The 12,570-nt window shown below is 39.7% G+C and overlaps 1 protein-coding gene across 6 annotated transcripts in view; it reads left to right on the top strand.

Moving 5' to 3' along the window:
- Positions 1-12,570, top strand: part of LOC109377781 (aspartyl/asparaginyl beta-hydroxylase-like) — a 105,366-nt gene that overhangs the window by 60,264 nt on the left and 32,532 nt on the right. For 2 of the 6 annotated variants that reach the window (XM_019634225.1, XM_019634223.1), the window contains exon 17: positions 10,003-10,044. In XM_019634225.1, coding sequence (XP_019489770.1) covers positions 10,003-10,044 — 42 coding nt within the window. Of the gene's footprint in view, positions 1-313; positions 932-5,798; positions 7,569-10,002; positions 10,045-11,558; positions 11,738-12,570 lie in introns of those variants that run through there. The other 4 variants (XM_019634230.1, XM_019634227.1, XM_019634224.1 and 1 more) reach the window with 3 other exon arrangements.

Raw genomic sequence — 12,570 nt, 5'->3', positions numbered from 1 at the left:
TGTATTGCTGTTTTCTTTTTGGTTTCATTTAAAATATGCTGTTGATAGTCACACTAGCTGTGTGAAATAAATCTATGAAGAGTAAAAGTCCTGAGAGAGAAGGATTAATTATACCTAAATTGAAAGAGAAAATGTTCTGGGTTTTGATCAGGTGAGCCAAAGTAATGGAAAAAATACACATCTCATTCAGTCTACTACATATTTGTTGAGCTGGAATTTGAGGAGCATTCGTGATCAAAGTACCATATGATTTTTGCCATTATAGATGGCAGTAGAAGTGAGGTTTTTATTTTATTTATTTATTTTTTGACAGGCTATTTGATGGATGATATGGAATCGGAATTGCCTTAAGATGAAAGTGCAGTAGCACATACATTTGTCACATTAGTCATCTTTCTCCCTGTTTCCCGTCTTCCTTGAGAGCATCATCAGTTTCGTTAGAATCCAGGCTGCCTAAGACTTGTTAGAACCCCCGTCTTTCCTTTCAGCCCACTGTGGTAACCCCTTTCTCTACTTTTCCCTCCCTCCCCCAACATGTTCCTCTTGTCATCAATGAATTTAAAGAACGGGAAAAGCATTTTAACCAAGGCCTGTGCTTTGCAATGCATTTTAGAGATGACATGAACGACACCTGCAATCAGATAGTAACCTATAAACCTCCTGTTCTCATAGTGGGAAAAAGTACTTTATTAAGAGAGGATTTTCGAATATTTCTTCCCCAAGTGTATTTCTTCTTGTGTCTGTGTTTTCTTTCCATTTTTAAATTTTTGTGTCATTTATTGGTTCAATTGTTACTTATAATTTTTACATTATGCTGAATGTGAGTTTTGTAGCAATGCTGTGTGGTAATTACTATTATTGATTTTGATAGAAATAATTGTGTCTGCCAATATTTATTGAATTATACTGTATTTCCAGGACAAAAAACACTTTCATAATTAAAGACTGTTCTTATTTATACCTCAGCTTTTCTTTGCCTATTTAACAATTGGGATGTGTTAGGTTTTGATAGTTGTCATACCATGTACATTTATGAAAATATATACAAATACTTAAGAGAACTGAGTTGGTGTTATAATATAAATGAGAAAAGGGACCCGTGGAGAAACCAATCTTTGACATAATGACTAGTGGGCATATATGTGTGTGTATGTATTTATATTTGGTATTCAGGGAGGATGCACAGAACAAGGAAGGTGGCGATTTCTGTCCTTTTGTAGTTCCCTCTGTATTGTTGAGTGACACGTCACAGAGCGCCTTGTTCTAGCTTGAGGAGAGCCAGTAGGTTACTGGATTTTGCATTTTGATGGCTATCCATTTCTTTAAAGAAACTTGTTTTATAAGTATTCCTAAAAATAATGAGTTTCTACTACATTGACTTTTTTTTTCAGTTACAGTTCATCATGATTTTTTAATATTGGCCTAACTTTAGTGAGGGTATGAAAGATAATATTATTTCCAGACCAAAAAGTTCTATGTTTTATAACCTAAGCCTAAGGATTTCCTTGGAACATAACTATAACATACCAAGTAGTTAGAGTGCTGGAATAAGGTGCTTCCTTAATGAGATCTTTAACAACAGAAGCACATAAAAGTGAAAATTTGATTAATATGAATACTTCCGAACACATAATGAAGTTCCTGGTAAATGGTGGCTATGGCTATTGTTTTGTAATTAATTAGCCTGATCGGTGAGGTGGATCTAACTAAATTCTGAAAAAACTGCTCAAGAAGTTGTAACCTGTAATTTGCGCTCATGAAATTCTGATTGACCCACTGCACAGTTATAGTCTGACCTTGCCAAAAGGCGCTGTAAGGCCAAGAGCTAGCAATAGTTATTTTTAATGGTTGCACTTGGTTTGTTTATTTCTATTATCCTCTCAGTCTTACTTTATATTATAGTATTTTTATTATTCAGTTTTGTAATAATAGTAATAAATCTGTATTCACGATCTCTTTGTACAATAGGCTGACTGCTTTTGTAATAGTCTTTAAATATGCATGTGATTGCAGAAACTGGGTGCACTAATTGTAGGGCCTGTCTCCTTATTGCCTTTCAGTCTTTAAAATTATTTTATTCGATGGAAAACTCAAATTGAGGACCTCTGCAAAGTACTGGATATTAGTTCCCTTTTTCCTGGCCCTCAGAATTTAATTGATGATCACTTTGCCTTCCCTGATCATTCTAAGACTAGGTTATACAGTCTTAATATTGCTTATTAAAGGTAATAAAAATGTATTTAGTGGTGTGATAATCCCATGGGGCGAGAACTGTCTATTTACCATTGTATCCAGCCACTCACTCGGGGATGGTGGATGCTAACATTTATTAAGCATTTTCTAGGTGCTCTTCTAAGCACATTGCATGAATTAACTCATTTAATATTTTCAGTAGCCCAAGAGGTAGGCATGCTGCTATCCCCGTTTTACAGAAGAGAACGCTGACGCATAGCATGGCGGAGTAACCTGCCTGAGTAACCTGCCTGAGGTCACAGAGCTGACAGGTGATAGAACCGAGATAGGTCCTTGTTGTCTGGCTCCAAAGTTCACACTCTCAGCTGCTGAGCTCTAGGGGATTTTAAATAACTGATTAAGTTTTGAGAGCTGTTTTGGCCTGATAACACTGAAGATGTATTCTTTGGCATTTTTCTCTTAATATACATTAGTATATCAGTTAGGACTCAGGAACGTTGAAGATTCGTTATGATTCATTTTAGAAAAGTAAGTTGTCCAATAGTTTAAATTTTGCCATCTTTTGTTTATATTTGTGAATCTGTAAGTGCTTTGCTGGTACACTGTTGGCAAGGATATAGAAGGTCAGTCCTAAGAGTCAATCATTCTGATATTAGAAGTCGATCGTTTTGAATACCAGATTTTTTAAAATTGATTTTGGAATCCCTGTTTCTTTGGTGGATTTTTACCTTTTTCTGCAAACTCATATTTTTACTTGAAATCATGCAGCATATGTCTAGCAATATGACAGCATAAATATATGTAGCACAAATTAAATGATTTGTGAAGGAATCACTTAGGAAATTCATCAGAGTAAAATTTCCTGCCAAATAATACTTTTAAGATCGTTTGACTAACTGCTTCCATCAAGAATTTTTCTGTCATACTATGCCACACACATAAAAATCGTTTTTATGTTTTGTGATTATAATCATGTTGTCCAAAAGGGAGATAACACTTGTCACTCACCCCACTGTTGAATATTCTGGCAGTGGTGATGATTTCCTGCGTTGCATCTGCCCAGAACTTTCACTCATGCTGCCCTGTCACCGGCCTTTTCTAACACTGATCAGTAAGGCTCATAACCAGCTTTGGGATGGCAGCACTCGAGGTCTTAGCCTATATAATTGGTGCCTGGTATGCATATTAGTGTTGTTGATTTGATAATTTATCCAAGAAATACATATTGAGCAACTACTGTGATGCAGGCTGTGCAGCAGGGCAATGAAGATAGACGGTGCACATAACAGTGCCTGCCTCGTGGGGGCTGACAGGCTGTGGGCGTAGCTGAGTGAACACCCGGTACGATGTCATTAACTTCTCGGTGGTGTGCAGGGCAGCACACAGAAGGAGGGGTAACTAACCCAGCTTCTGGGGATGAGGGTGTGACGTCAGGCCTCCCACATGCCATGCTAGAGCTGAGTTTGGAGGTGCTGGTAGAAGCGACAGGACCTGGCAGGTGGAGAGCAGAGGACAAAGTGCTCGCAGAACAAAGACCGAGGCAGTGTGCCACTTAAAGGTGTGAGAAGACAAGAGGAAAGCAGGCAGGCGTCGCTCTTGGTGTGTCCCATATACGATGTTTAAAATTTTGAATCTGGACCTAAAAGTGATAGGAAGCCACTGACATATCCCAGAGGAGTCACATGGTCAATCCACTTTTGAAAAGAGCAGTCCTGCAAGGAGGTGGCGACGAGGAAGGGGGCAGAAATGGTGGATGCCTGGACTGTGGGGCAGGAATGGAGAGGGGGACCGATTTCATAGAAATTCGAGTTGGGAATAATTTTGGGCTGAGGACGCTGTGAAGGGGTACAGCCAAGGATGTTTCTTGTGTTTCTGACTTGAATGAATGAGCGATGGAACCTTCATCTGGTTGTAGAAGGCGGGCGGAAACAGTGAGAGGGAGGTGGCCTGTTGCTGGAGATGTGGGGTTTGCAGCTTGGGGAACCCCCTGTTAATGGGGTGGTCCTGAAACCTGTCGGAGCCTATATCTGAGTCGTTCAAAATCGTACCTGAACTTGAGTTCATTTGCCTTTTTATCAGCACTCATCATTATACTTGGAACAAGTCACCGTGGTCTCAAGGTAGTTTTGATTGCACAGGTTACAGAAATGCGTGTTCCTCGCACAGTCTCGCTAATTGATCAATTCTAAGGGAACCTAAAGTCAAACCCCTTTTTTGAAGTTTTTTCTATTGAGGTATAATTTACACAAGAGAAGTGTGTTAACGTTGAGCGCACAGTTTGGTGAACGTGTACGTGTGTAAGCATCCTTGTACCCACTACTTAGGATGCTTCCAGCACCCCAGATAGCTCCCCCACTTCCCCTGCTCAGGAAAACCCCCGCCACGGGTAACTGCTGTGCTGACCTGGGTCATCAGAGATGGGTTTGCCTACTTTTGAATTTAGTTAAGTAGAACTATAAGTAAACTCACACACAAATACATATGTACTTTTCTGTGTCTAGTTTCTGTTGTTCGACATTCTGTCTTTGAGTTTGATCTACCCTGTTATGTAAAATGATTTGGACTTATTCATTGTTATTTATTATAAATATAGTACATGTCAAAAATCCGTTCTACGTTGATGGCTGTAGTGACCATTTCCAGTTTTTGGCTATTATGAAGAAAGCTGCTATAAATAGTGTTGTACATGCCTTTTGGCAGACGTGAATACTCATTTCATTGGATATATAAAAGTATACATATAATTTCTGGTTACTTCACATTAGCAACAAATAATTCTGCTTAGACAAAAATTTCTGGTTACACACAGACATGCACATACACATATGTAGATAGACATATGGATGGTTGGATGGATGGATGGATGGATGGATGGATGGATGGATGGATGGGTGAAGGAAGGGAGGGAAGGAGGGAGGGAAGGAGGAAGGATCCCAGCTTTAGAAAGTATATCAAAAATTGGCTGGGCCTTTCTGTGTACCAGCTCGTTTTCTCTAATTGTGGCAAAGATCCAATGCTATGGGAGTAAAATAAATCCAATACTAAAGTTTGGAATGAGAAAGTATTTGCAAAAAGTTGGACAGGATTGAATTTTACTTCTTTTAAAATCCTGTCTGCTTGTTTTCACTGACCATTTATATTGTCAATTACATTAATTACAATTGGCATAAAATTGTTAAAGTGATATATTTTAATTGCAACTTACAGTATGCATTTGCTCCTTGAAAATTCTTCCTAAATTTTTTTTTCAAATATCATACTATTTTTTTTCCTCTACTATGTTTCTTTTTAATACAGTGAAAACACTGATGGGAGAAGAAAATTAATGCTTGTATTTCTCAAAAGATCGAAATTTTTAAATTCAGTTGTAATTCTCAGATGCTCTAAAGAACCTCAAATTTTCATCAACAGCTTTGCAAGTTAGCCCAGGAACTTTTGTAGGTAGTTAATCATTCTGTTATCAAGTAGCCCTTGAAAACAACACAAAAGCAAAAAAAGCATTTACTTCTGTTGGTGGGTTTTTTTTTAAAGTCAATTAAAATGAAGCAATTTCACAGTCTATGTCTGGTTGGTCCTTTAATTTAGATTTCCCCTTATTTTTGCAGATACTTAAAGCTTCAAAAAGACTGCCCCCACTACCAGGAGGACCAGGCTAACCATACGCTCCAAAAGATGGCTGTGATAGATCTTGTGAAGTAATTACTGAACAGACCAAGATCTTTGGGAATGAACACTAAAGATATTTTGAATGAATCATAGTCCACTGGCATTGCAGTGTATTTTTTTTTTTTTTAGAAACAAAAATTTCACGTGATGTTACATTCCTGCATGTCTTTTTTTGATAGCATTAGTGAATCCATTGCATTTCTTTTGTGTGTATGTGTGTGACACAGCTTTTCATCCTACCCGCATTGATGTGTGTTTTCCAGACAACATTTTATACTTATATTGATGATGTAGCAGCAATTGTCTTGGCAGGGTTTTAATATATACTATTAGGAATTAACACTAACTGTGTTGGACTGACTTGTGCAAACTGCGTTCAACAGGATTTAAAGCCACTAGGAGTACTTTGCATTAGCTCTCTTAAAGACACTAATAGAGATCATCGTTAGCTGTGAAGATTTGAGTTGTATATATCTGCACTGATATCCTTAAAAAAATGTCTCCATTAGCTTTGAGTATTCAGGGTGAAACTCAAAATTTGAGGTTCCTGTAGCTTTTAGCTCGTTAAATAGAATAAATAGTAATATTTCAGTGAATGTTTTAAATTATCATGGTTAACTTATTTCTCAGAAAGAGAGGGAAAAACTAAAATTCCTTGTTAGGGCCTAGAAAAAAGGAGTGGCCTGCTATATCATGCAAAAATGCTTTTTGGCGCCTCAGATTAATCACGTAATAGCTGTCGTCCATTCAGTATTTGTTTAAGTTTTAGGGAATCTATATAAATTACCGGGGCATACCTTACAGATTGTTCTGCCTTTGGCTGATTATGCAATGCCCTCACCACTCAAGAAAGCACAGAGGTCTTACTAAATAGTCAGTATTGCCTCGAGCTGGGTTGATTTAGGATGTGTGAAAAGCGCTCACAGAGCCAGATGCCTGCTGCTAGTTCACAGCGAATGAGCCTTGTCCTTTCCACACGGAAGAGTTTCTTCTGTTTTTAATGTGGTTTATTTGTGGCTCAGAAATAGTTGCTGTGGTGAAAATACTCGTTAGCAAAGAAGGTAGCTACAGCATCCTTTGGAAAGGCCCATGAGCTATATGAAAAAGCCATAAGAAGCCGGCCGTTTCATTTATGTGTCAGGAGTAGCTCTTGATTATGTTAATGTTGTTTTAAGATAAGGTGACGTTTTTCCTGCTTTTAGGGTTAAAATCAAAGAGAGTTTATATTTTTGTCATTATAGATCATAGTTATAATGTAGTAAGTTAAGCATGCCGACCTGGTGTGTAGTGAAATCCCTAATAATAAATAAGAAAAGCAATAATTTTCTAAAGCTGTGATATGGGTAATACAGAGTTGCTTCTCAGATTCCAATAAAGCTCTTAATTCATATTGTGAATTATGGAACACTACTTTTTATAAAGCCATATTTTTTTAAGGACGCTTAGGAGTGACATGGAACAGATAAATGAGTAAAATAAATTCTGCTAGATTTTTGTATGTAATCATCTCTAGAACTGTAGAAATACAGGATTCATTATGCTGTGGTCAACTTCAAATACTTTTTAATTCCAAATCTCTGAATTTATGAGCCTTGCCTTTACAAATGTATGCCAAGCGGGCAACATCAGTGGATTTTCTAAAAGTAATGTAAATGTCTTTTGTTTAATGTTATTTGAGTGCAATAAAATGCAGACGATTTCTTCTCTATATTGTCGTTATTCTGAAATATATTATTTTTTATTTTGTTACATAATAAAATCAGTTCATTTTATGCTTACTGGTCTTTTAGAATATTATAGTGTTTCTGATGACTAAAGTCACAATGTAGTACCTGCAACTCCTTTCCCAACCGATTTCTAGCAGGTAGTGTTTATTTCGTTTAACATTTACTATTACGCTACATTTGCAGGGGCAGGATTACAATGAAATAACCCCTGTATCCATCCTTTGCAGGTTTTGGTTTAGTCCTAGGAGTTTGGGTAATTCCCTGGTGAGGCCACCCCAAATCCCCTGTACCCTTCTGATCCCCCATGGCCATCACCCTGTGAAGATATTAATGTCATCCGGGGAATTGAGCTTCTGGGATTCTGAAAGTATTGTTTTCTCCAACATGCCTAGAAGAAAATTAAAATAAAAATAAACTCAGGGTGAGCAGACTCACTTTCACTGCTAAGTGCTTCGTGTATGTTAGGGAGTTGAAGCAGATGGGGTTATCCCTAGTTACAGACAAGGAAACTGAGGGCCCAAGAGGCTGAACCGCCGGCCAGCCCAAAGCCATTCATGGTATTCTAGAGTGGACGCGTGGGCACCAGATAGCGGATCACTGGGGGATGTGAAGGCATTGCTGATAGCACTAAAAAGAGAGCTCATTCAGATTTTTTATGCTTTTCTTCCATTCTGTATCTCTGATGCCTATGAGAGAGCATCCTATTAAATGAAGCACTGCCTAACTTTATGACAAGGTTATAGTTAATAAGATCAAGAAGACTTTTTTGTTTGTTTGTTTTTAATATCCTGGATACCTCCTGCAGTCAACTGGCCAGAAAGTGTATGGCAATCAAGTTTCTAAAGCCCGCTCTTTGCAAAAGCCAAGACCTGCCCTTCTCTGGTCTTTGTTTCTCTGCACAGTGGGAAGATCATACGCTTTGAAATGATGTAAACCGCTGACCTTGAGATCTTGACGCACTCCACTTTCTCAGCCTCAGCTTCCTCCATTGCGCAGCGTGGGAGATAAGACCTTCTCCCATAGGGTATCAGGGACAAGAGGCATATGTGATGTGCTTAGCTCTAAGCCTGGCACACTGTAGCTTTCAAAGTGAGTTCCCTTCCTGTCACCTAGGGTTTCAGAGGAGAAAAATTCTTGACCCACAAAAATTCCTTTTTTGCATCAGAAGCCTGCCTCCGATTTCCTTCTCTGGCCCCACCCCCCAATAAAAAATGAAATGGTTTATATGAATGAAGGTAGAAAACTGGGGACCAAAAAGTCGGGTGATCCGTGATTGCATCACTACCCCCACCCCTACCCTGGTCAGCACCCACATCTCCTGTCTACCATGGGGAAAGGACCAAGTCTGATTTTTTTTTTTTTCCAATTTTTCTTTTCTTTTTTAGCTGAGCCATCCTGCCACCTGTTGGCAGCTCAGCTCGGGTCGGGACCGCTGTTGCTCAGAGCTCGCACTCTTGAGCGAGCTTTTAACCAACTGAGCTACTTGGCTGGCCCTTGGAGTCTGATTTTTATTCGTTTCCCAAACTGCCCCATCCCCACTCCAGCACATATGCGTGCACACATGTTCCTAGAAATACCCAGAAACTAGATAGGCTCCTCCTGGGACTAAACTGGTCTACCTTGAAAATGTCCTAGCTACTAATCTGTACTAAACAGTAGGCCAGATGTGAGGTTATAAATGCAGAAATTTGTTTAGAAACACGTGGTCAGGTCATGTGCTGTTGTCTTGCATGTGGGATGGATGTTCTTTGGCGGGTCCAGGTTCTCGGTGGGTTTCACTGTGCTTAGTAACCCCATTCATGGGAGAGAAACTAACTGAGTCACTGAGTGAAAAGCTGACAGAGGTGGGCTCTCGGGCCCATCTCGGCCCCTCAGCATGCGAGCTGCTTCACACCTGGGCTCAGCACAGGCACCCCCAGTGGCTCACCTGTGCATGTGTGAAGTTCTTAGAAGAATGAGACTAGTGTCCCCAGTAGTGTGACACGCTGCATTCCTTTAAAGCACACGGTGCCTATTCTAAAGCAGTCTTATGTTTTTAGAAGACCATATAAAATATTGAGCAAGCTTTGATACGAGCTTCTCCCTGCCCCAGTTTGCCTTTGTACTCATAGAGGTGCCTGGAGGTGGTGGAGATGACCCGCAGCAACTGGCATATGGATGCAGAACACACAGGCTGGTACCCGATGCCTAGTTACCGCTCGGTGGCATTTATAAGTAATTCAAATGAGTCTAATCTTAACATTTTATAACAAATTTCATGTGTAAAGAATTCAGGATTTAGGAAAATTGAATTGTTTGCCCAGAAACATTTTTCTTAAATTATATGGATTTGAATTCATATAAATATAGCCCTATATTTTGAGATACTGAATGGTGACTTTCACAGTACTTACTTTGTTTTGTCTTTGTGTTTCAGAAGCAAATCAGAAAACAGATGACCCAGAACAAAAAGAAAAAGGTGAGATTATCAAATAAACGACCTTTCAAATATATATCTGAAAAACTCATCATACCATCCATAATCAAAATGATGATTTTATTTTGTAAGACTAGTTAAATTGCTACTGGGTGTACTATTTCAATGATTTTGTCAACAAACATTTATTAATATCCTACATCAACATTTAGAGCTAAGGCTCTGGAGAGAGATTGCCCGGCTTTTAACCCTTGTTTTGCCGTTTGCAGTTTGTGTCCTTGGGAATGACTTAACCTCTGTGCCTCAGTTTCCTCATCTGTCACATAGGACTGATATTGCCAACTTCAGAAACCATGCCAGCATTGTTTCCACAATAGTAATTAAGTAAAAATATAGGTAAAATGCTTAAAGCAGCATCCAACACAGGCAGAGCACTTAGGAAATGTTAAATATTATTGTCACCTACGTTGGCAACTGTGCTAGGTGCAGAGATCCAAAGATTACTAGAACTCATTGTCTTTTTTCAAGGAACTCCAAATTGTTGGAAAGAAAGGCTTGCAAATAAAACTACATCCATATAGAAAGGACCATTTCTGCTTCCCAAGAGTTTTTTACAAAGGCATTCTAATAAATTTAATAAGCCAGTAAAATTTTAATTTAACTCTCATAAAAGGTTTCTAAACTTAGATTGAGGAGCTATTTTTATAAGGTTAAAAAATTTATGAATGATCACAAAATAGTGATTGTACTTTCAGGATCAACTGAATGATAAAATCTGTGATTAAACATTACTACAATTTCAGGAACGACTTTAATCTGTAGTGATGAAAAGTGTCTACATTGGAAAGACACAGGACACGCAATGTACAGGATCTAAGCTACTCAGTATGTAGATAATACATGGTGAACATATGGAGTTGCTGGCCCCTGGTGGTAATTTTGTAGCCCTTAGGCTGGGAACTAGGCATTCCAGCTCATGCATTTTTTTTTTCTAACTGGTTGTTTTTCATTTTTTATCAAAGTTATATAGAGAAATACTGTAATACCTTGGTTTGCGAGCATAATTCATTCCGGAAACAAACTACTCGTATTGCAAGACATCACTCGTTTACTAAGTTAAAATGTAATAGAAATGTTTGCTCGTCTTGCGGAACATTCGCAAACCATGTTACTCACCGTCCAAGGTTTTACTGTAGTTTTAAATGTTATGACTTAAAGAAAAGCAGTCGTCTTCTACCTTACTACTCTCTATCCATGAATTCCATTTCCAGCTGTCTTTCAGCTGTTTCCTCTAGTACTTACCTACCCATGTCTAATTCTGCCTTTCCTCAATATCGGAAACTTTCGGTTGACTCTTGTATATAGATGACTAGGATTTAGCTCAATCATCAAGCTCTCCATGCTGCCATGCTCCCCAACCTTCCAGTACATTCCGGACTCTGTTAGATAGTGGTAAGTGCTGGGGAGAGAAAAACAGAGCAGGGGGGAGAGTCGCAGCAGCGTTGGCAAGAACTAACCGCTTCTGCTCAACCCTTCCTCACTGGCCCACCTGATAGCACGTTCTCGGAGCACGTTCTCGAGGCTTGTCTCCTGCTCTGTACCATTGGCTTTTTCTCACCACCTTTGGATGGAAGCGCCGCGTCTCTCTGACTGTCAAACATCCGAGTGCCGCAGGACTCAGTCTTCAGAGGATTTCTATCTACACACACGCCCTTGGTGATCTCGTCTGATCTCAGGGCTTCACATAGCTCAGTATGTCCGAGATGACCTCATTCCTTTGCAGCTGGGGTCTCTTCCCTGGACCCTAGACTGGTATACCCAGCGGCCTACCCGATGTCTACCTGATGACCTCGACTGGGTGTCCGAGCATCAAACCCTGTCAGCCTTCCCCAGAATATATCTGGAATTCACCTACTTCCTGCCACCTTCACCCACGCCCCCCACGTTCCAGCCACCACCATCTCTTGTTTGAATTATTCCAGTTGCCTCCTTCCGGCTTCCACCTTTGTCTCTATAATCTTTCTCAATACAGCAGCCACACTGACGCTCTGAAACCTACGTTGTATCATGTTGCTCAGATGCCTCCAGCATCTTTAAATCTTCCTCAGAGTAAAAGCAAAGTCCTTTGCAGTGGTTGACACAATCTGTCCTCTCTGCTTCCTCGTCCACTGGTTTCCTTCCCGGCCTCGTGAACTGCGACTCCTTCCTTTGCTGACTCTACGCCAGCTACACTGGCTTCCAGGGCCTTTGCACGGGCCATCCCGCCAGGCTCAGCGTTCTCCCCCACGTACCTACCTGGCTTGCTGCTTGAGTCTTTTCTCACCTGTTGCCCGCTCAGTGAGCCTCCATCTTGTTTCCGATGGCAACCCTCTTACTCTCTATTCTATTTCCTTGCTTTGTTTTCTCCGTAGCAATTACAACCATGCAATTGTATTTGATGGTTTAATTCTTTAGTGTTTATTTTCTGAGCGTCCAAACTTTGTCTGTTTGCTCACTGCTGCATTGCCTGTGCCTGACATATAGTAGGCAGTCAGTAAATATTTGTTGGATGAATTTCTATTATTTTTT

The sequence above is a fragment of the Hipposideros armiger genome, unplaced genomic scaffold (assembly GCF_001890085.2).
Source record: "Hipposideros armiger isolate ML-2016 unplaced genomic scaffold, ASM189008v1 scaffold_1552, whole genome shotgun sequence".
Classification (NCBI taxonomy): domain Eukaryota; kingdom Metazoa; phylum Chordata; class Mammalia; order Chiroptera; family Hipposideridae; genus Hipposideros; species Hipposideros armiger.
This window is presented reverse-complemented; position numbering and strand designations above follow the sequence as displayed.